The following is a 24,778-nucleotide window of genomic DNA, read 5'->3' on the forward strand; positions in this document are numbered from 1 at the left end:
GCTGCATGCAATCAGTGATACAAGACAATTCTTTGAGAATTTGTTTCTGTATTTTTTTTTTGTTTTTTTTTTTTATTAATCGTTGTTCTTAAATTCATTCGATGTGATATTTTATTTCCAAAAAGTTTTGAATACTATTGGACAAAATGTTACTAATCTACATTTTATGTATTCGTATGCAATTTTAGGTGTAGTAGGGTAGATCTTATGAATAATATAATTATTATTATTAATAAAATATTAATTAATATCCATTATCCAATGCATAAAGGACACTAAAATATACTACATGTTTGTATTTAATACATAATATGATGTATCAGTTGTTGTAAATTAATTTATTGAATGTGAAAAACATTTTAAAGAAATAGTTAAAATAATCTAATTTTGTCATCTAAATAATCAAACAGTATTTCTTTAAACTTATAAAAGCATATCCATGTTGTTAAAAAAATAATAATGGTATAATTGGTATCAATAATATTATCTACTTTAAATGTAGTTATAAAGTTAAAAGAGAAAATCTGTATTACAGATGTATTCGTATCCTAACTACTGTAAGCCATGGATTTATTTTTCATCATACTTATAGTAAATTTTTCATGCATTCTAATACTTAATATAGATATTAAGTCACAGCTTATTTAGATACACAACTTAGGTTATGAGTCCGTATTCTAAGTATATGTATTACAGTAATTTCTTAGATTTTTAAAATTAATATAATATTTGAGTCAATAAAAATTAAATGTACATTATGATAATATTGTAAACTAATATTTCTGTAAATAGATTGTATGGAATAAAAAAAAGAATACATTTTAAATAAAAATCATTTTTTTACACAATAAATTGACTGGGAATTGAGTATCTTAGATTTCCATTAAATAATGCAAAAAATCGGAATTGGAAGTCCTAAGCGATTAGCCGTTTTTCATTTTATTATTATAGATAATATATATAAAATATATATGTTTACATAATGCGACGGTAAGTTTTTAGTACTTTTACATTTTCCATAGGACATCACTTTAAGACCTTCGATAACCAATTATTTGAAAATGACTTGAATATCGTATTTTAAGATAATTCAAATCTAAACGAATGAGAATAGAAAATATTTATTTAATATTTTGAAATGCATTTCTCAAAAAAGTAGTTAACTAAGAAAACAAACATAAGTAGTATGTAAAAATGCTATAAGCGTATGATGAAATTTTCATCTTTGGTTAAGAGTTAACATCTTTAATTTATCTAATGTAAATCTATATAATTATTAAAATCTGAAAAGAGAAAGAATTTTTGAAATACCTAACGAAAAAAATGAATAAATTTAGTAACGTATTTTTATGTGTAAAATATTTTACAAAAATAAATTGTGGTTTTGCGTTGATTAAACTTTGAATTTAAACGAAGATATAGTATATTTATATTTATTGTACATAGTATGAATTGTATTTATATTTTCATATTATATTATTATTTTCTCACATGCTTACACAATACAATTCATCTAGTTATTAGTCTTTTGGTACTGATATATAATATTATAGGTAAAATGTTATTAAAACTCTTCAACGTTTTAATTTTTCTTATAAATGACAAATCAATTCCGAGAGTTTTTCATCGCTAGATTATTTTTTCAGAATTTTCGAGTGAGTATAAAATATATATTGATAATAACTAAGTGATAGAGTGTAGTTATCAAATGAACGATAATCAGTAAATATTATAGTGTTATAACGCTGGTAAGAGTGTTTCTCCTGTCAAAAATGCATTCGACGGCATATAATTAATTAGGAATTTATGATGGGTTAGGGGTCTAATAAAGTGGCAATAAAAACCACGATTGTGCATCATATATATAGCGACTGCAGTTACAATATCGATGGATATGTATTATTATTATTATTATTTATTTAAATCCTTTTTTAAATTATTTTGTTATCTATTACCACAAAACTAATTGCAAATAAGATAACCAAGATAAATAAGAAATCAAAATTATCTCGTCTAGACACCCGTGCCGTACGGTATCTTTCCGGGTATCTAAACACACGCGATACTTTGAATCTACGTACGCGCGCGTTAAATATCATTGAACGAGATATAACGATAGTATACAACCACGGAAAAAGCAACGAATGTCGGTAAATAAATCTTATGTCTTTGTTTCAGCGAAAAAAAACGAGTGAGAGAGAAAACACTACACGTGGATATATAACGTATTATACGGGTATTGGGCCACTCGCGGTCTTTAAAAAAAAAAAAAACCTGAGTGCGCTTTCGATGTTTTACGCACGGGTGCAGAAAACGAATTTATAGCAAAGGGGTCTTTCTGTTTATACCTATACATTTTTTTCCAACCCCAATCATAGACTATATAATATTGTATACAGTTCTATTCGCACTTGCGCACAGTTTTTTTGCCGAGGGACAAAAGAATCAATTTCAATTTTATTATTATTATTATTTTTATTTTTTTTAATATATTATACATTTTATATTTTTTTTTTTTTTTTTTATTTTTCGTGTTGGGAAACCGAAGCTGAAAACTCGTATATTTCACGCAAGTGCATCCCAAGTGCTATACCGGAAACGCAACGTTCGTAGTATATCATTATAGCCTTAAGGTATGCTCAATGCTCACGTTTTTAAAAATAAAATAAAACAAAACACTTATTGTGAAATAGGAGAAAAGGATGTAAAATTAATCGTATAATAATTATTCTATCAATAAAAATAAATACATTTTTGAAAAATGTATTGTTCAATGTACATAAATGTTGTGCAAAATTATAAAATAATAAATTGTCTTTTATAAATAAATATATATTAATAATTATTATTATTCTGGAATAAAAAAATCATATTTCAGTGTAGGTTATGACTTATGAAATGCAAGTAACTCCACGGCAGTGGTCAGTAATTACTAATTATTGTATTGTATAAATATGTATTGTTGTTGCATTATTATGTTCGTCTGGACACTGCCCGTTGTAAATAATGCTTTAATAATATTCTAAACATAAATATTTTAAGTTATATTTTTGACTAAAAAAAAAAAAAAAATATGATTACATTTATGATTGTATTTATAACCAATATATTAAACAGTATTCCATAATTTAGTATTTTAAGTATCACTCAATATACCTCGCTATTATAATATAAATCCAGTATATTGTTTATATTTCTTGCACAAGGAAAATTCAGATAGATATATATTTAATATACCCAAAATACTAAAACATTATGCCAATTTTCTATCACAGCGTAAACATATTGTAAGTTTTGATATTACGGAAAATTATTAACCATTTTCTTCCCGATGTCTTCATGTCGGGTTTGCATAATGTTATTAAGTAACATTATTATCTACTATTTTTCTACATGTGATGCATAAATCTGAATATCAATAAAAGATAAACAGTTAAAACTTAAAATCAGAGGATTAAGCAAAATTGTTAAACATCTGATGAACATAACTTATAAAAAATTATCTTTTAAATTTGTTACAGTTGTAGACGGAATAATTTCGCGTTTTGCTGTTTTGTAAAATGTAAGATTTTTGAGTTTAAATTTAATTATTTAATTGAATAACATTTTAGTGTGAATGGTTATTTCAAACACAATAAATCTTTACTAACTTGCAAATATTTTGTGTTTTTCGTAAAAAATCAATTATAACCATTTAGTAGACTGCTGTAAGACAGAATAGAGTTAAAACCTACGCAAAATCAAAGAATTGAATGTTTGAATAATTTCCAAATGTATTCTAATTTTGAAATTATATTAAAACATCAATAAAAGTGTTACGCTATGAACTTCTACTATTCATATACCTACATGAATTTAAAAGAATAAAATTAATTTTCGTTTTGTGGAATACTAACATGGCATCAAACACTGATATAATTTTAAAGTAATTACTTTGAAATATACTCATTAGTCAATATAATTAAATCCAAATATTTTCCGATACAAAATTACTGTAAATAAGATAACTATTATAGTAAGCAATTGAAATATTTTAGAAAAACCATACATACCTACCTATCTACTTGATAAATTTCACATCTAAATTATTCGTTAAAATAACACAAAAAAAATATTTAAATGGGCAAGAAAATAATGTTTAATAATTTAAAACACCATGATATACCTACCTACTTGCAATATGAATGGTCAATGCAGTATTTTCAAATATTTATGATTATATTTTTAGTATAATAAAAAAATTAAAATAATTGAAATAAATAAAATTATTTTAATATCGTTTATCGTGGAATGTACTTATGTAGTTTAATTTATTCGTTTACATAGTCCAAATATACGATAAATTAATTCAAGTTGGAGATTATGTTATAGTACAACGTCAAAGATATACATAGTGAAATCCTTTCAGTTCACATAAGAATAAACAATATTCTATCATCTCTCAAATTAAATTTGAATTGTGTGTTGTATAGATCGTTCACCATAATACGACTGAAAATACTTAAGCGTGAAGCGTGGTCACACACAAATATAATTGTATTATAACATACCAACTACAAGGTTCCTTAAAATTTGATAATTGATTGAATTCTAAAAGCCCAAATATCGGTTCCGTGAAGTTGGCCGCCCAATGTGTCAATACACTTTTAGAACGTTGATTTGTAAAATTCAATTCATTTACCTATAATTTATTTAACAGAAAACTGTAGATTATTTAAATAACACAATTTTTGAATTTTTAGATATAATTTAAAACCCGTAAATTATTAAAACTAAGAATATAATAAGGATATAGTATAGATATAAATAGTTGTTAAATTAGCAATTGAAACGTCGACAATTAAATTTAAAAAGTCACAACATCTTCTAAAACATATGCTAAAAGAACATAGTTGTACCAGTCATGTGTGAATTAGACATTAGTGAATTGAAATGTTTCAAAAAGTTTAGATAAAAGAGCTAATAAATGTTTTCTAAGTATTTTACAAACGGTCAGGTTCTTGTTATTACAATTGTTTAATTATTGTATTAAAAAGACAAAAAGCTATAAAAAATAAACTTAAACTTAAATATTATTGCCCCTATATGATTTTCTAAGATATAGTAGAAGATAATATACAGAAATAGTAATGATTTGTTATAACCGGTAATTATGTTTTATTGCCTTTAAAAGTTTATACAAAAAATAATATTTTACAATTTTTTATTAAGCTTTGTAAAAAATTGCAATTTACTTGATAAAGAACATACAACCAGAAATATGTTTGATTAATACGTATATTGGTATCAAGATTGCATAACACGGATATTGTAAAACAATAATGATAACAACATTAATGATTAAATATTTTCTTACAGGATAATAGACGTAGTTAAGCATATCACAATGTTTACATACTTTTGTGAGCATGTCGATAAAATGTATTATTAAATACAGCACATAAAATTCTAAGTACCTGTGTACAACATGGTTGCTTATTAGTTTTTCTTTGTAAAATTGTTTCGGATAATGTAACCCGGAATATAAAACGTTCGATCGAGTAAATATTGTCACGAAAAGATCTTTGTTTTATATCCCTGGTTTATTAGACATTTTCGGTTGAAACGATATTTTATAAAGTCCAATATTCATAAGCTCATATAATGTGTAAACACGAAACTTTACTAGTTTCTCACTAACCGATTACGATATATTTTTATTGCAATAATAAAAAAAAAATTCATTAACACCTGTGAGAATGTGTATCCGGTTTACGTATTAAGGCACGTATCATCCTGTATCCGCAATGTTTAGATACATGATGATAATATATGATGAGCATAATAAATTTATTATATAGTATATTATGCGATTTTAAAATTGATTTGTTATTAAATTGTTCGATTATGGAGTCCGGATATTTCGGAATATTTTCTGTTATATATAAATAATGTTAATTCGTATTGTCAATACATTGTTTCAGATTATAATGCTTTTATAATAATAAATAAATATATTTTTTTTTTATTATACAGAAACAAATCTTTATAATATAATAGCATTTACGAGCAAATTTTTATTATTTTTAAGATAATCTTAATACTAGGAAATGTCGTGATAATGTCACGTTGAATAAAATAACTCCATTATTTTCATAACTTTATAGTGTTGTTAAAAATATATTCAAGTTAAACATAGATATTTTATCCCAATTTATTTGTACTTCTAAACCATTTTTATTAAAGCTTAAACAATTTTTTATTCGTGTTAATTAAGTAAATATTTTTTCTGTCAGAAAAAAAATCCAAATGTGTCAGAGAAATTTGTAGATTTTGCACACTATTTTATTCAGTTAAGCTCCTTTATTTAAATGAATGTTTCGTTCTTAATTTGGTTCTTATAAGAAAATATAAAAAACATTTCTGCATATACTTTTAGATCCCTTTATAAGATTTATTATTAATGTAACTCGTTTTTTAAGCTTTAATAATTTTTTTTTTTTGTCGATTTTGAACATTAAGCAATAATTATAAATATAGATACAGAAAATATGACAAACATGTAATAACTAATTGGAGATTTATTTCAGTTTTGTCGAACATTTCTAAAATAATAAATAAAAATAAAAATAAATTCAAATCATTTCATTTTTTCGGTATTTAATATTGCTTCATTTATAATATAATTTTTTGATTACAATCAATAGGTAGGATCTAAAAATATAAAATAAGAAATCCAACATATCCAATTTTTATTGATTTGAATAATAAAAGGTATTATGTTTAACTAGTTAAAACACATTTTTTTTGTGGCATTAGAAATATTATACAATAATTTGTTCTTGAAATATATATTTATTTTTTGTTTTAAATAAATAAACTCATATTATAATAAATTCGGTACATCTAAAAAAAATATTGGTTCCAATTCCGTAGGACACTTACCTCTTAGTATTAACATGGATTCATATTATCAAAATATTCATATAGGTACGAGTGTGAAAAGACTGATATTTTATTTTACTTGTCTTATATTTCACAGGTATAAGGTATCATATCATTAGAATATGTAAAATGCAATATTTTCAAATAGACACCAAAATATAAAATATCAAGTAGACAGAAAAAACAATATTTAATATCATAATAAATACAAATGCTAAATTTGTATAAACATAAATCTGGATAACACGTACTTTTTAAATTTATATTATGTTTTATTTTGGATTGAGATATGTAAGTACAAAATTTAATATAATACTTAGATATTTACTTACATTAATTGGTTAAACATGCAATATTTTATAAATATATCATATATATATATATTATATATATAAATATTTAAATTTACATTTTAAAGATTATTTTATTTTTAAATCTATAATATTAATAATCATTTATTGTTTTTGTTTTGTTAAAACTACGAAAACCTCGATATCAATCGAAACATTTAACAATAATAAATATTAATACTTAATGTTTATACTTATAATTTTTTTTAAAAAAAATGCCATATCGCCTATTGTGTATTAAGTGTGGGTATTTTTGTTACACAATATTAGATAGTTAGGACTCTAACTCTATCCAGACCATAATCACATTATTTTTCAATATAAATTAACACCAAACAATTGTATAGCTCCACTTAACCATTTAGTCAAATAAATTTAGTATTTCATATGTGTATTTGTTAACGATGTATTATGTAAATTCTATGTAAATAAATATATATAATTCACTCCCAATGGACAGCGCTATCGATGGGAGTATTAAACAAAACAAAAATAAATAAACAATGTTATTCGCCAGAATCTAAAAATATATCTATACAATTAAATTTAAATCTATCATTGACATAATTCAGTTACGCTAAGTCTAACAAATGGGATGTCGGGAACATTTAACCAGCAGGTGATGTCTAAAAGTTGTTAGAACTATAATAAGTTTTTAAGTATTTCGTGGAACACAGTTAGTAATCACCGATGATGTAACACAACACATTAATATATTATTTATATATTATAATGACAGTCGAAAGGTGAATTAAGTTTAAAAGAGAATAAATATTTTTTATAGAAATATTAAATCAAATTGTTGTGATAAATATTACTAATCGTATGTATATTTTGAAAAGTACTTACTCATTTCATTTTTATTCGTTAATCTCATTAACAGTTTTGAATATTGAAAAAATAATACACTTTTCTCGCGGTTGCGTTGTATTATTATTTTTTACATAAAGATAAACATTTGGAAACTCGTTTAAATTTAAATGTAGATTTAATTTAATTTTTAAAACAATTATACACCTTATAAAGTTTACTGTTAAATGGATGTTTCTTGCATTAACAAAAAAAAAAAGAGTATAATATTGTCACATAAAAATATGACACTCCTCAAATGATATTCAAACCCATGTATTTTATCACATAGTATTTAGCTATAGGTACATATAAATCAGAAACTAAATAAACGCGGTAGGTAGCAATTAAAACGTTTTCTATCCCTGATACGATGTAACAGTGACAGATTAATATAATATACCAAACGGGGAAATATTAGAGGATATTTTATATGTAAATATAATATTATACAAGACACTTAATTATACGGAGTACAGTATAACGTATATTGAAATAATATTGTAATATATATTTTATTTTATTGATGACCTGTCCTGGTAACAACGCGTGGATCAAAAAAAAAAAAAAAAAACGAGATTAGCAGGCCGTAGAATTATTGTTATAATTATTATAAATTTCTTTAAGGAATGTAAATGCAATATTATATGATGGAAGTCCTTGATAATATAGAATGAATGTGAAATGAAACACGTGACTAACCATGTAAAATATACATTATTATATAACAATGATAAATCATTAGATTAAGTTAACAGATACAATAAATGTCATAAATAGTGGCAAAGAAGAATTGCTAAACAAGACGAAATCTATTCATCGACAACAATATTATTATATACCTTCACAATATTAAAAATATTTTAATTATTCTATTTGAACAAACATTAATGTGATGCGTGCACGGCGTTATTTAGTGAGCGACTGCAGTTGGTACCGATAAAAAATTCGGATATTATGTTAGTCCTGAGCTATGCATACGAATGACTAAAAAATGTTTATTCTCACCGATTGCCTTATTCACTTTGAAACGGTGTCTCGTATCGGATACTATTTATACTACGTAATAATTTCTATATACTATATATTATACCAAACGGCAAACGGTAATCTAGATACCTACACGAATTAGGTATAATAACTTTAAAGCCCTGCAATCGTAATGTAACGATAGTATCGACTATACAGTGATAATCGCCATTTCCCGTATAACACACAGTGTTATAATATTACAATCAGTTACCCGAGTCTATTCATTTACCGTACGAATGCGAATCATATAATAAGTAGTAAGTACACTATATTATATCGATTTCTATTTATATTCAATATCGCCATTATACGTCATAATATCAGGTGTTACGAGAAACGAGTCTAAGAACGCGTATTATAATATATGTTGTGTAATATTATTATTATGCAATGATTTTCCACAGAGTCGTCATATCACATTATTAATAACAAAAACAAATTGTTATTATCGTTTCGTTCGATCGTACGAACACCAAAAGTACGACGACGACGACAATCTAATAGGCAGTAATCTGTATTGACGTCACGGGAAAAGGTGAAATAATCGGCTTACACACTTATTCCCATTTATTTAAAGCCGGCTTTGTAGTACATGTCCTTACATGTCCCGCATCGACTTTCTATTATTTCTGTCGATAAGCTCATACACACGATCGCATGTTACCTTAATATAACAAAGTACAGTAAAATTTATCGAAACATGGATTTCGTTTACTGTATCTGAAAAAAAAATTGCTAAATGCCACCCACGCGTGACGTATTTTCTATAAATAAATTAAATAGTATATACATGTATTATAATCTTGTTTACCACATTCCCACGCGGTTTAAGGAGCTTGGAACAGTTAAAACGTTCTCTTTGGATTGTCACGAGTGAAAAGACGTTTTAGACTGAGCAATATTTTTATGTGTGATCGAGGTTTCAATAATTGTGTGACAATTTATTTTTGGCCCGACCGAATAAAAAAATATCACGGAGCTCGTAGAAACAATATTATTTCAAACGCAATATCGGTTCGAACATCACGTAGTCTTGGACATTCAATTCGCAATAAACCGAACGCGCCACACGAGTACAATGATATGACGTCGTAGTTACATTATTACCGCACACAATAATAAACGATATGGGTAATAATTACAATATTAAATATAATGAGGTCATATATAAATACCATCGTATAATATTACTCGATTGAATCGAGTCGAATCGTATTATCATCTTCATCGTTATTATTCAACAGATACATATTACTTAGTGTGCTATATCATTATCGTAATTATTATTATTATTATTATTGTTGTTTACCGTTAGACGGCACGTGGCAGCTTCACGTACCGCATTCAGTTCTTATATTGTTCGTTCAATACTGAACCAGCTATAATAAGCGTCGTTGTTAAAGGAATCATTTATATTTAATACGGATAAACACAATCGGCGATCACCCAAAACATAATATAGTCAAATATATAGTTACAATGTACACATAATATATCAAACAAAACTATACACAAGATCAATACAAATACAATTATTAAATACTACTCGAGTATATTTAATATGTTGAAGTTGAATCATTTATAATTTAAAATTAAATGATTGAAATTAACTTTTAAATTCTATTTTTTTCAATTTTAATTAGGTACTACTAAGGTTAAAAGTAAACTTTATCCATAAAGTTTTCAAAAGTTTTACATTCTAAACCACGTGTTAACAAGGGTAAAGTGTTAAATTAAAAAAAATGTACTAAAATAATGTAAAATATATGCTTTTAAATGTTGTGTAGATAATTATTTTTTTTTTCTTTTTTGGGTATTTAAATTACAAGAAAATTAATTTTGTTTGTGAGATATTCTACTTGCATATTTGATAACTTTTTAGAATTCCCACCTCTTATAAATTTTTTTTTTTTTGCTACAGTATAATAATAATAATAATAATTTGATATAATACAGTATTGTTATTATTATTCAGAATACAAGTATATCAAAGTAAGCCATTCAATTTCAAATCCATTTATAAAACGTAATGAATGCAACCACGATTTTATGATGGAACGGCCAAACAGAAAAACACATTTATATTTTAGCTTTTATTACGATATATGTATTTAATTATTATTTCTAATGTACGTTTGTGTCACTGTTGTTTTTATGCAAGGCTGTAATAATTAATTTTTAATAACCTAAAAAACTGTTTTACGCAATATATTCGACCTTTGTGACATTATTACTTTTTATTAGGGTTCTAAATTTCAAATTTTACTCTTTGCGGAATTACGAAAAATAAATCATTTTTTATTAGACATTGTAAACATTTTAAGAATAAGAACATAAGAATGGACGGAATAGAAAGAATCATCAAATGTTGTGTGTGACAAGATAATGCCGTTAAAATTAAAAGTTAGTTTTTATAAAACAGTTGTGAAATGTGCGAGGACAGTTACGTACTATGAATCGAAATATTGGACAATGGAAAATAAATGGAACATGGAGTGGGTGTAGCTTAGATAATGATGCCATGAAGTCAAGTATGAAATTATTGTTGATGATTGAATAAGAAATAAATACACATTTAACAATACGAGAATGGCACCAATTGTAGACAAATTGTGAGGGAATAGGTTAATATGGTTAGAATTTGATAGTAGAAAATTTGTATAATGTATTATGATATTGAGTTTTTTAAATTTTTTTTGATAAGATCAGTCCATATTGTCAATAATAAGTAATAACTTATAACACCTCAATAGTCTTACAAAATAAATACAATATTTACGTTATATATTTAATATTTAATACTTTTAGTTTTATTTATATATTTTACACGAATTAATTATTTTTAATTATTATAATTTTATAACAATTAATTAATTTTTTGTTTAATATAGCAAATTGTGACCTGGTTGAAAGATGGTGTACCTCGTAAGTCCAGTTCATCAACACCACCCACTTACACACTGAACGTTGATTCCGTTCAAAAAGATGATCAAGGCATGTACCAGTGTGTGGTCACTAATAAGCTGAACAATGAAATGGCACATTCATTCGCTGAACTCAGGCTAAGCGGTGAGTAAAAATCTATAAGTAACCGATTACAACACAATATTATAATCATATAATAATTATGATAAATAATTATTTAAAATTTAGTTTAATTTCAATTTCGTCTCATATTATTTAAAATATAAAACAATATTCACCATGTATATGATCTATAGAGATATAGTATCGAAATATAAAACTTGAGAGAATATTTTAACTTATTTTTAACAACCATTCCGGTAAGAAGTTCAAATAGACTAACACACAAAATAAAATACACATTTAATTCGCGCATTTCTTAATAAATATTATGTCTGTAGTCTATCACGATATCAACATTTTATGTGATTTAGTAAACGTTTTTTCATCAAAATATTGTCTCTGCTTCTTAGCGTATAACAAAAATAATCTCTATAAAAAATGTATAATTAAAACGCCCATTTGGCTAGTAAAAATCCACTAGCTTTCGCTTTGACATAAAATAATTCAGTATGATTAGCGAGCCCACCAATTAAATTTCTTTTCTCTCGCACTATTTCCAATAATTCAAGAAATAGTTAGTAAAAATATGCGGTCTAGGGCCTTACCAAAATATATCCAAATTAAATTTTCGTGTGGCACTACTAACTATAGGCAGCAGCGTATCCATCTTTTATTTCGTTAGTCTATAATTTCTTTGTCGCCGAAATTATTTATTTCCAAAAACCCGTATTCGATATTATTTATTTTAAATATTTTATAAAACACTAGCACGATACGTTTATAACGCCCGGTAATCTGATAGTATGACGTACATACAATATAATATGATTACAATATTATGGTGCTGTAGTAAGAACTAAAACGTACCCGAATCGTATTGTCGCTCCCGAGTCGTTTGGTCTACGACTGAAAACCACGATCCGTCGTATAGTTGAAATAATGATTTATCCGTCTCCTTTGTCGTTGTCCGCACGAAATATGCTAATTGCAGAAACCATAATCGAATGGAAATCTCCCTGGTACGCGGTCTTTGAGAACCGTTTCGTGTGAAATACGTCCCGCGGAATGTGTACTGCCCGAAAGTAGGCAGTTCGCAGTCGACGGCGGTGACAATAATATAATAATCAGTAGTGTCTATTGCGGATCGACTATAATGTACACCGGTCACAATCGTTCGTACTGTTTGTGTTATCAAACCGACTCTACGACGACGTGTATGATGGCGTGTTAAGACTCGATAATTGTATAGTTCGTTTTGGTCCGTTCGCTCTTCGCCCCGAAAAACGACGACGATACTGACTACTGACAGATGCATTTTGAGTAGTAACAGCGCGTTTACTTTTCGTAGACATTTGGCACGTCAAAACCCCCGTGCACTGTACAATGTCCCGTCGTCACCCTGATTTTTTGAGTGATAATTCGTCTGAAAAATCCATCGGCTAATATTATATTGTTGGGTACTTTAATTCCGTTTATTTCGTATATTATCCAAACTATAAAGATAAAAATTGTGATTGATGATGATTCGACGGGAGTACACGTATACGTTTTCATTACGGTCAGATATAATAATATTATCTATAAATATATTATTTTTGTATTATATTTGATTTTGTATCGGTTATACTATAATATGTACCGTTGCTCGTATATACATTGCATTCGATTGAAGTACACTTTTCAAATTATTTCGTTCTAAATATCGGTAAACCATTTCTAAAAATCAAAGCTTTCTAGTGCGGGTTTTTTTTTTTATCGTTTACTCTCGAAACCGTCGGTTATAACCTTTATATTATAAATTTATAATATCTGAGTAGGGTTACTATTAATAGTAAATCAGCCGGGGTAATATATTACCGTTACCCCGATGCATACCCACATCGAACTTTTATAGCTAATTTATCCAATACGGTTATTTTTTACCGGTTATATACACCGAGACATATATCGTAGGTATATCGTGTACTATCATTTATGCATATATAATATATGCACATTACCTATTTAATAATAATATATACACGTTAAACACAAAACCCGGTAATAGAATTTTGTAAAAAAATAAAAATGATCGCGTTTCATCGAATCCGGCGACGACGAGCCGTGGTGTTCGAGAACGGTTCTGTGTGTCATAGTTGTCGTGTCCACAATATCACAGTTTTAATTGCACCGTGAATAACATTTATTTGAAACGAATGCATTGCGCGATGCCCTCGTAGAGGTGAATTCGTATTTAATGCGGAATGTTTACTCACACGCGGCCGTATTAAATGATATTATATTCTGCACTCTACTAGAAACCCATCCGATTTATTATTATTTGTAAAGAAAAAAATTCAAACAGCACTTGTATAGTATGAAATGAGTTTTAGAAAATTGGAAATTCTTAATATGCCAGTTTCAGTTCGTTAAATTGTAATTATAATTTGTATGCCCATCATTACCAAAGAATCGCATTCGTTATAACGTTGTTTGTTATTTTATATGTATAAGGTTTGCACAGGTGCAGTATACCTTATTTTTTTTGGAAATCATTTATTTGCATTTTCCTTTTTTTTTTTTTTTGTAAACATGATTCCAAACAAATATTTAAGTTCTAAAATGGTCAAACAATGAGCATTTATTTTAAATTATATATTTACATTTAAACATAATATATAAATTATTATGTACAATTATCAGTTAATTTTATTTTAAGCTGAGAGAGATAAAGTTTTGGACTAAAATCTTTCAAACAATTTTTGACAAAATTGATTTTCTTATATTCCAATAATTATAATTAAAATAAACAATACACATAGATACTCCATTAAATGTTTATATCAGCATTTTCAAAATATTAATAATTAGACTCTTTTTTCAGTTATTTGAAGACATTTAGAAATATTGAATTTTATAGCTATTGATTTTTTTTAAATTTAGATAAAACATTAAGTTTTAGATAAGGTAAAAATCTTAAAAATTGAATACAAGATCTCATGTATGTGTTCTTTCGAAAATTAAAAATATTAATTAAAAATAGATATTTAAACAAATATATTTCAACACTATTTTTGTAATTTGTATTGTACTTAATTAATAGATATGTGTTTATTCTAACACTATTACGTTTATTAGTTTATTTTATTATACCAAATTACGTTTTAAAATATTTAGATCAGTTTTAAGCAATTGCCTATATATTTTTATACCATATTATTTTATAGAGTTTAATAAATTACTTTAATAATAATATAAATATATAATAATAAATTATACATAATTATATTTGCAGATGGCCATTTTGTTTTAAAATCAATTTTTGTATACAATATGATATATCATTATTAAATTCACAGTGACTTAATCTATGGTGAGTTACATTATGCTTCAACCATCCGAAATAGCGGCTTACTTGCCAAATCGCCTTTCGTGTTCACCCCTGCTTCCCCGAGTGACTAATTAAAATGTGCAATTTTATACTAGAAACCACATAAAAGCGACGGCAGACATAAAAATAAATACATATCAATGTTCAATTAGTAATTACATTGAAATACGTTTATCGCTCCGTGTTGAATCTTAAATGAGGCTTTTATAGTATTGTAGAGACGACTAACACTATGGCGGCTTAAGAATATCGCGCTTGTGTAATATACCGTGCCAACGAATATATTAAACAGGGCGAGCTGTGTATTTATTATATATCAACTAGATTTTGTTCTTAATTTGTCGCGGGGTAACCAAGTACAATGATATAAACGGACGAGGGTTGAGGATTTCGAAAATTGTTGGAAACTACGGAAATCTATAGTTAAAAATATAGGTTAAACAAGCGCAGTGTACAGATTAATAATTATTTATAATCATTGATTTTTTTTTTTTTTTTTTATCATATCATTCTTTTGCATCATCAATTTTTCACGGTTGCCACAGCTGTATTGTTATTCGACAATAAATGTTTTGTTCTTGTCTTATTGTCTCGTATAGTACGTTGTTATTTATAATAATCAAATATCACAATACCACCGCGTGGTCGCGGCTTTCAGTGATAATCGATTGCTATATTGTTTTATTCGTTTTTTATTCGTCAATTTCTATTTTTTCGGATACCTCTATATTTCGTCCCCGTTCGTTCACCGACAAGTCGCTCAAGCTGGCCGAATTCTCATGTAATCTTTCTGCCGTCGATCCCGTGGGTCTCCGTCTGGCGATATTTGCAATCTGTCAAAGGTCAGACGTGTTTCCTCTTCTACTCGCCGCAGCACGGCAACGGTTCTAACTGGCTACTGTGGCTATCTCATGGGTATACGAGACGACGACCACACAAACACGTATACTGCTGGAGTGCTGATAGGCACACATACGTTTGACGGGCTGTGTGATTGACGCGTCTGCAGTTCTCGAGTAGCCGATGACTAATTTACGAAAGTCGTATCGTAAAAGCCTTGGCCGTTTTGTAATTATTTTCAACGGTATATTTTTCTGTCTACAGCATTTTGCTGCTAATGGCGTCGTTATGTGTTTCTGAAATGTCTACGTGTACTGTTTACAATGAGTACATACGTCCCGTCAACGTTATTTTATTTTTTTAATTTAAGTTTATTTATTGTTTGCTATCAACATTTATATTTAAATATAGTCCCACACAACCGTCTCCATTTTCTCGGTATTGGGCAAAAGATATAAATCACATTCTTAAAAATGCCTCATATAATATTGGAGTCCAATATCACATAATTATATTGGTAGAACCATTCGACAGAAATAAACGACATACTCGATCCACCTATTAAGAATATTATAGTACCTGCTCGAGAAGTTTAATTTAATTATTAATATTTTTCAAAAAAAAAAAAAGTAGTACCATGGTCATTGACGTGTTTTATTTTTTTAATTCAGTATTGTAAGTCGTAAGATAAACAATTAAATCATTGTTTTAAATTATATTTTTTTTTACAAAAACCTCGATCTGCTCGTTAGATTTTTCGCCTACGATCTCAGCTTCGACAGGTTTCTAAATCCCTCAGGACAAACAGCCAGAGCCTCGAAATGATGATATCATCTTATCATGGATAACCGGTAGTATTAAAATGACAACAGGCAAAATATCTCAGAAAATCGGAACCGAGATAACTCCTTACTCGACACAATTTATAATCAATTTTGATGACACGACTTTATTATAATTATGCATTTGATTTAAATACCATTCACAACTATGTGTGATATAGTAAAAATATTATTAATTTTACATGCTATTATCACCAATATTATTTATATATTATATAATGTATAAATTATAATTATATCCTTATTATCTTATTACCTTATTACCTTATAGATGAATTGTTAGTGACGTAATTAAAATCTTAAAAGCATTTTAATCATACACTCGAATAGGTTAGGGTACTTATACTATTATAATTATTAGGTTCGGAAGTTTTTGGATATAATAAGTTTTGTATTCCGAATTAGAGATTTATTTATTTATACATTATTTTTTTGTAATGATTGTAACTGATTCTAAATGAGAATGTCAGATATACATTTATTTTGATAAAATTTTAGTAAAACATAAACTTAAATATTAAGTTTATATTTAAATAATTTTTCCGTTATATTACACAAACAATGTGCACCAATTTTAAAACATTTCATATTATATAACTTTATTAGTGTATATATATTTTTATCATAAGTATACCCATTCTCACAATTTTTACCTTATCTTAACTGTATATTTAAAAGCTTTTTTTGTTATCTTAATTGCATATTTCAAAAATGTTCAGTGTAATATGTCATAAGGTTTACTCGTAATATTATTATTATATTAATTTAATCTACAGGTGAGAGGCAAGCTTTTACTGCGTAATACCATGATTAATTTGAAGAAAAAAAAATGCAAATAAATCAAATTACAGTAACGATTTTTCTACCAAATTCGTAATGAATATTATTTTATGATCGTAATAATAAAATAATATTGCAAATGGTCATTATTTCTAGAATAAACTGTATGTTTTTATTCATATTCGAATTTTTCATAAATACAAAAATTAACTCACGTGTAATTTTTCACTTTTTTAAAAATTTTAGAAATTTCAGAAAATTTATTCAAAAAGGGTAATAGTCATACTAAAGTAAATTTATATTGGATTACAAAACAGGTTTTTACTTTAACGTGTGTATAATTTTTATTTTGCAAAATAATTATATATTTATCAAAACACACACACGCACACACTTCTATAATCAATTGCATACAACACACAATACAAAACACGAATTTATCTATACATAGTACATTGAATTAATTATTACTTTGCATTATAATATCTATGTAAATGCAAAGCAACTTTATGTATCCAAAAAAAAAAACGGTGTGAACATTAGAACAAGAACTTTGTCTGTCCAACACTTCAGCGTGTGTTTTATTTCAAATCATATCCGTCTATCGAGTTACATACTGCAATACTCCGTGTAGTGTTTATTTGATCGTTATTGTATACAATCGTTCATAAATAGCTTTTGTATTTTTCAAGGGTTATTGTCTAGCAATAAAATATGGACAACAATATAAACATGATACACTAAAATCCTACAACTGTATTTAAAATAAATCATTGCTCCAGGAAATAATAATTTGAATTTTTTTTTTTTTCTAACTGTATTTTGTTTTTGTGTCATATATTATTATATATGATTATATGTATATGATTAACGTATCATAATTCATAATATGTTACACACGATTTACAAATGTTTATTATGATGTAAAATTATTGTAATCTCGAATAGAACTGTTCCACACTTCAATCGCTGAATTTACTAAAATATAATATAGTACAGGACTGAACAATTCAGATTCATAATAATACATTAACTAAAATATGTTCTTTTAAATTAAACAAAGTTCGTTTTCTCTCATTTTATTTTCTCATTTCAACAGTCGAGACTACTAATGTACTGAATGTTTGGTACAAACTATACGCAATATCAAATATAATATATTGAATGGAATTATTATAATATTTATTATAACTAATATTACTTGGATATTATAAAGCGCCGGATTATTGCGCTATATTAATTTTCAATCATATCATAGTAATTATATATAATGCCGCTTATGATTTATAATATTGAAACGAACTAATTTTCTGACCTTTGGTTACACGTTATTCCATTTACAAAACGCGATTGCGAACGATATAATACTTAGATACCTACTAATGCACTGAAATTTGAACTATATTATTTAAATAGTTTTAATGTTAAAATATAATAGTGAACGGTTTCTATATATTACACTGTCGTGGTCAGGATCACCAGTCGACCTTTGTTATAATATATGTGCTTATATGTATGTATTATATTATATTATATACATACATTATATACGCGCTCATATACCTTTATAATAATAACCGTCTCGCAACAGGAAACAGTCCCGTCGAGTTTTGTTCACCGGGACCACCACTATGAATATATACATAGTGCAGTGTACGTGTATTGTATCATTATATTGAATATATAGCGGCTGCGGGGCTGAGGTATACTCTGGTGGTCCGTCCGGAAACGCTCGCGGGATTTACTTGTATTCCTTAAAGCGGATATTTGAAAATAATATCAGAGCCCCTTTTTGACCGCCGTTAAATATAGCGGTGCCAAGTCGTACACGTGAATATCATTATTACCGAGACAGTGTAGTATAGTGTATTTGTTATAGTAATAATAATATCATTATCTTATAAATAAGTGCGCCGCACACTTATATTATATAACGCGATAAGTAATAATACATTATATCGTATTGCCACGCACGACAGACAATCGAACACCACTGGTTCTCGCCACCTGCAGCGCATTATTATCGTATTATTATTATTATTTATAATGGATCCGGGGTTAGATGCGCGTACGGGCGCGTTATGCGTTATCGAACAATATAATGCACTGCTATACGTCAAGTGTGCATAAAACATGCAAAGTAATTTGTTAAAATAACATCCATCATATTCTGTACATAATGTATAAAATATAAATCAACGTCGGCTAGAGTCGTTCCAAAAGTATGGCATTACTTTGCGTCCTATACGTGATATATACGTGAGTGTATTCCATTATAGTTAGGTACCTGAATGCGCTTGTGCCTCGTATACACTCGTATTTGCATTATTATACTATACGCGTTTTCTTGTACACATAAAGTAAATCGTTTCGACCGGCCAAATAGTTTCAAAAATATTACTATCATCCGTTCAACTGCACTGTACAAATACCCTATAATAATAATAGTAGTAGTAGTAGTAGTGGTAGTGGTGGTAGTGGCGGTAGAATAATATCGAGTCGGCGGTGGAAATATTATTATTACAGATTTATACGATTTGATTTTGCGCGTTATATTAAAACGCGTAACACTCGATTTATATTGCGGCTCGTGGCCGTATGAAATATTGATGGATCGTCCGCAACGGTGTTCGGCGTTAGGTAAACAATTTCATTTTTGTGGTAACTGTCATGTGCGTATATCGCGTTATCATATTATTATAAATAATAAATATTTTATGCCTTGTATGCTGAGTTAGGATAGTCACCAAAATACACATTCACTAGGACGTGTTACAGTTATAGTATGTAAATGATTCTGGGACCGGCTTATATCGACATTTTAGTAAATAATTACATTTTATCTTCGTACAACAATGTTAGCTGCCAAAAATGTAATATAATATACTGAACTGGATGAAACTCAGACATTCGATACGTCAACACCGGCAAATAATGAATATCATAAAAGTCCACAGAGTACGAGTGATACGTTATATTTTATGACATATTATTATTTACACATTAAATTATAATTTAAAAAAAAAAACATTATTCAAATCATGTCTTCACTTTTGATTAGCTTGCTAAAATAACGAATTATTGTTGAATTGTTCAACATGAAAATTATAAATGCTATAGATATAAATTAATAAGCAAATTACTTTGAAAAAAGCTATATATAAATACAATTTCGTAAAAGTTCTAACATCGAGTGTGTTGTAAAATATTATGTAGCTACGAGTGTAAAAATATTTTTTTATTGGTACCAGTTAAGTAATTAATAAATACTACGAATGATTTTTATACAGTAAGTGATTATTTTAGCAGTTAAAATTATTTATGAACTCATTATCTCAAAAATTATTGAAGTTTTCAAAAATGTGTTTTTACATAATTTTAAGACATTAAAAATAAATTAAAATAATATACAATGGTAATGGTTTTTTTATTGTTATCATTGTTTAATATGTTTTTATAACAGCATTTATTTTTAATATTATAAGACAGAATGGCTGTTGACAATTCTGATATAAAAAAATTAATTCTTAACAATTACCTAATTAGATATTTTAAGTATAAAATGTTTTAGTGAGTTTTATTTTAGTTAAGCTACAACATGTTGATCTACTATTGAAAATATGTTGTACTCAATGACTTAAAATAGCATAAAAATAATTTTCATTAACTTTAATATTTTTAGTAATGACAAATTAAAAAATGTTATTCGGTGTATTTTTTTTGTTTATAATATTATATAATATATTAAACAGTATGTAAATAACACGGAATATGTATTTACAATTATTCGTTATCTTATGATAATATATTTTATGTATCGTTGATTTAAGATTCCCTCCATGAATTGCGTTATAATTTATAGAAATACATTAAATAAATAATTAAATACAGAATTAAATTTGTATTATAAATCATCGCGTGTTTATCGTATTGAAGTTTTCTTATTCTACGTTTTAGTTACATAACATTGAAATGGTCTTACTCCAATTCTTCCAAATTTCAATTGCATATATTTATAATACATAAACTATTAAATTTACTACCAAAGTATTAAAAATATTTAGTTGTATATGTGTTAATCATTGATACTATTCTAAGTATAGTAAATCACTACACGTGCGGTATGCTTCACTATATTGTTACCTAAAATAATATTTTTTACGTAACGTTTGATTTGAAAAAAAATATTGTTTATTTTTCATTATTGTATAAGAAATAGTAACATTGTGAGACGTATATAGTTTTTAGTTCGAATTAAATAAAAAATAAATACTTTTAAAAATACAAGTCAACCAAATAATTCAAGAATGAATTACTTGTGAATAGTGTGCCACACGGGAAGCCGTCTGAGAGCCACCTACGCGAAAATGTACCGAATTTGCCTATACATCTCGCCGGCTAATGGATATAAGGTATATTAAAATAAAAACAAAAAAAACGGGCAAGTAGGTAGGTTTTACAAAAGGTATTGAGTGTACGAGTGTACCTCATCATAGAATAGATAACTATAATACATGCGTTAAATTTTAATTTAATAATACAAAACTGTATGCAATTAAAAACGATTTTGGGCGGAAACGGTTTGCCAGCATACATTTTCAAGGGTTTTTATTATATATTTGTACAATACTTATGAAAAGTATATACAATTAGTTATTTTAATATTATTTGATATAACATAATCAGCTAACTCTTGAGATATTTATGTAATAGCGAAATATATTTTTGTTAATCGTGGTTACCGAAAGTAGAAATTTAAATTCAAAAAAATGTGTATTGGTTTTACACGATTATTTTGAAGAATACTGTACGTTTTTAATTTCAAAGCATACACTATATCAAATTGTATAAAAAAAACTTATTTGCTGCTGCTACCGGAAAACGTGACAAAATATAAAAAATTTAAAAAAAAAAATCAGAAATTATTGTAAAACCAATACATTCATCTCTATGCTCATAATTGAAAATTGTATAAAGGAGAAAATATTATAAATTCTATAATTTATACTTATTGATTTTATGTATGTATTTAAGAATTAAAACAGTGATTCTGGTCGTTTTTTTTCCTGAGATGGCATATTTATCAACTCTATTATCTCCTGTGTTAACGCGAATTCTATGTAAAAAAAAAACCAATTTACATTTTTAAAAACACGAGATACCTTATATTAACATAGCTAATTGATGTGGATATTATATAATTTTAGTTACTAATTTTCATTAAGAGGGCATTAACGGTTAATGTAAAGGTTAGCTAGAACAATGGATGATAATACGATGTTTATTATTCTAAAAATATATTCATGATTCAGAGGTGACTTCAGGACATTGTTCACCGCGCAGGTCTGAATTTATCGTAGACAAGTATCGTTCAAAGATTGAAATTGATGTGCTCTCTCTCCAGTCACGGTACTCACTCTGGAATTTGTGCTCTAATCGAACAGATTTGGATATATACCAGATGAGCTCTTCGTGTGGCTGTGAAAACCACGTCAATCGTTCAATTTTTGTCACGGTGAATATGCTATTTTTGTTAGTCACCATATCGTTTTTCAACGAATGGTCTTATCGGGTTATGGTGTTTGTTGATTTTGGTCGTTGATTTATGTGTGTATGTACCGTTTCAATATATTATATATTATAATGCATTATGGAAAAAGTTTGAATTAAAAACTTTCGTTTTTAATGAATATTCAAAGAAGGTATAATCACCAGAATCCCGCCGTACTCGTTCCCGAATAAAATACTAACATTCTAGTATAAAATAATATGACGTGCTCCTCTTGTGATGGGTATTTGGTTTTGTTTTCTACGTCCACAATATAATATTTTAATAAACTTATATATTAACAAAACTTTTGCACGTTTGATGTATTTCGTATTTCATATTCTGGTTATTAAAATACAAATGACCTCTTCATTGTGTAGTCAAGCATATGAACGGTCGTACTTAAATTTTTATTTTTCCGTAATACGAGTCGAAAAATGTAACGTCGCGTATTGTATGATATTTTTGTGCCAAGTTAGTATTTTCTATTTGTCAGTCGCTAATAATTGTCTTCATTACACATTACTAGCACGTACTTGTCAGCAGTTTGTGGTGTGAAGATTATAACAGTCAATTAACGAACAGCGACGGACAGATGTTATCCAGTCACGTTTATGGTCGTTCACATTAATACTTCCAAAATAAGACATTATTTTATTAACAGCCAATAAAATTTTTGTTTTTAGAAATTCAAAAGTAACTATAGTGATTATATAAAATAATTAAAGGCATAGAAATAAATATTTTAAAATTTTAATTAATAATATTAATATGTGTTATTACAACGGGAGATATTATTTGTATTATTTTACTTAGAAAGACTTATATCAATATTTTATTCAACTTAAGTTTATTCTTATTCATTAAAAATGTGAAAATATATTATATTTTATTCTTTAATATATTTCTTATTTTCTGCTTATATAATATACTGTTAAAATCTAATTTACAAAGTTACCTAAGCTCGTATTATAAATGTCAGTAATATTTAACATTTGAAATTCATCTTACCGTTCCTTAATAATCAGATTCTTTATAAGTCATATAATTCCTCTTAGTGTAGTTTAAAATCTGCTGGTTTTGGTAAGCATATACTTATTAAATATTTCTTATTTTATTGGCATTAATAGTAATTTAAAATATTCAAAAAATTGAAATGTTATGGTAACTGTATGATATAACAATATGAGTCAATCTTTCTAATTGGGTACCTATT

General features: G+C 26.9%; 1 protein-coding gene across 4 annotated transcripts in view; it reads left to right on the plus strand.

Annotated features, from left to right (window-relative positions):
• LOC132924228 (cell adhesion molecule Dscam2-like) overlaps positions 1 to 24,778 on the plus strand; it is a 277,463-nt gene that overhangs the window by 185,720 nt on the left and 66,965 nt on the right. For all 4 annotated transcript variants that reach the window (XM_060988402.1, XM_060988401.1, XM_060988403.1 and 1 more), the window contains exon 8: positions 12,047 to 12,224. In XM_060988402.1, the coding sequence (XP_060844385.1) occupies positions 12,047 to 12,224 (178 nt within the window). The remainder of the gene's footprint in view (positions 1 to 12,046; positions 12,225 to 24,778) is intronic.

The sequence above is a fragment of the Rhopalosiphum padi genome, chromosome 3, assembly GCF_020882245.1.
Source record: "Rhopalosiphum padi isolate XX-2018 chromosome 3, ASM2088224v1, whole genome shotgun sequence".
NCBI lineage: Eukaryota > Metazoa > Arthropoda > Insecta > Hemiptera > Aphididae > Rhopalosiphum > Rhopalosiphum padi.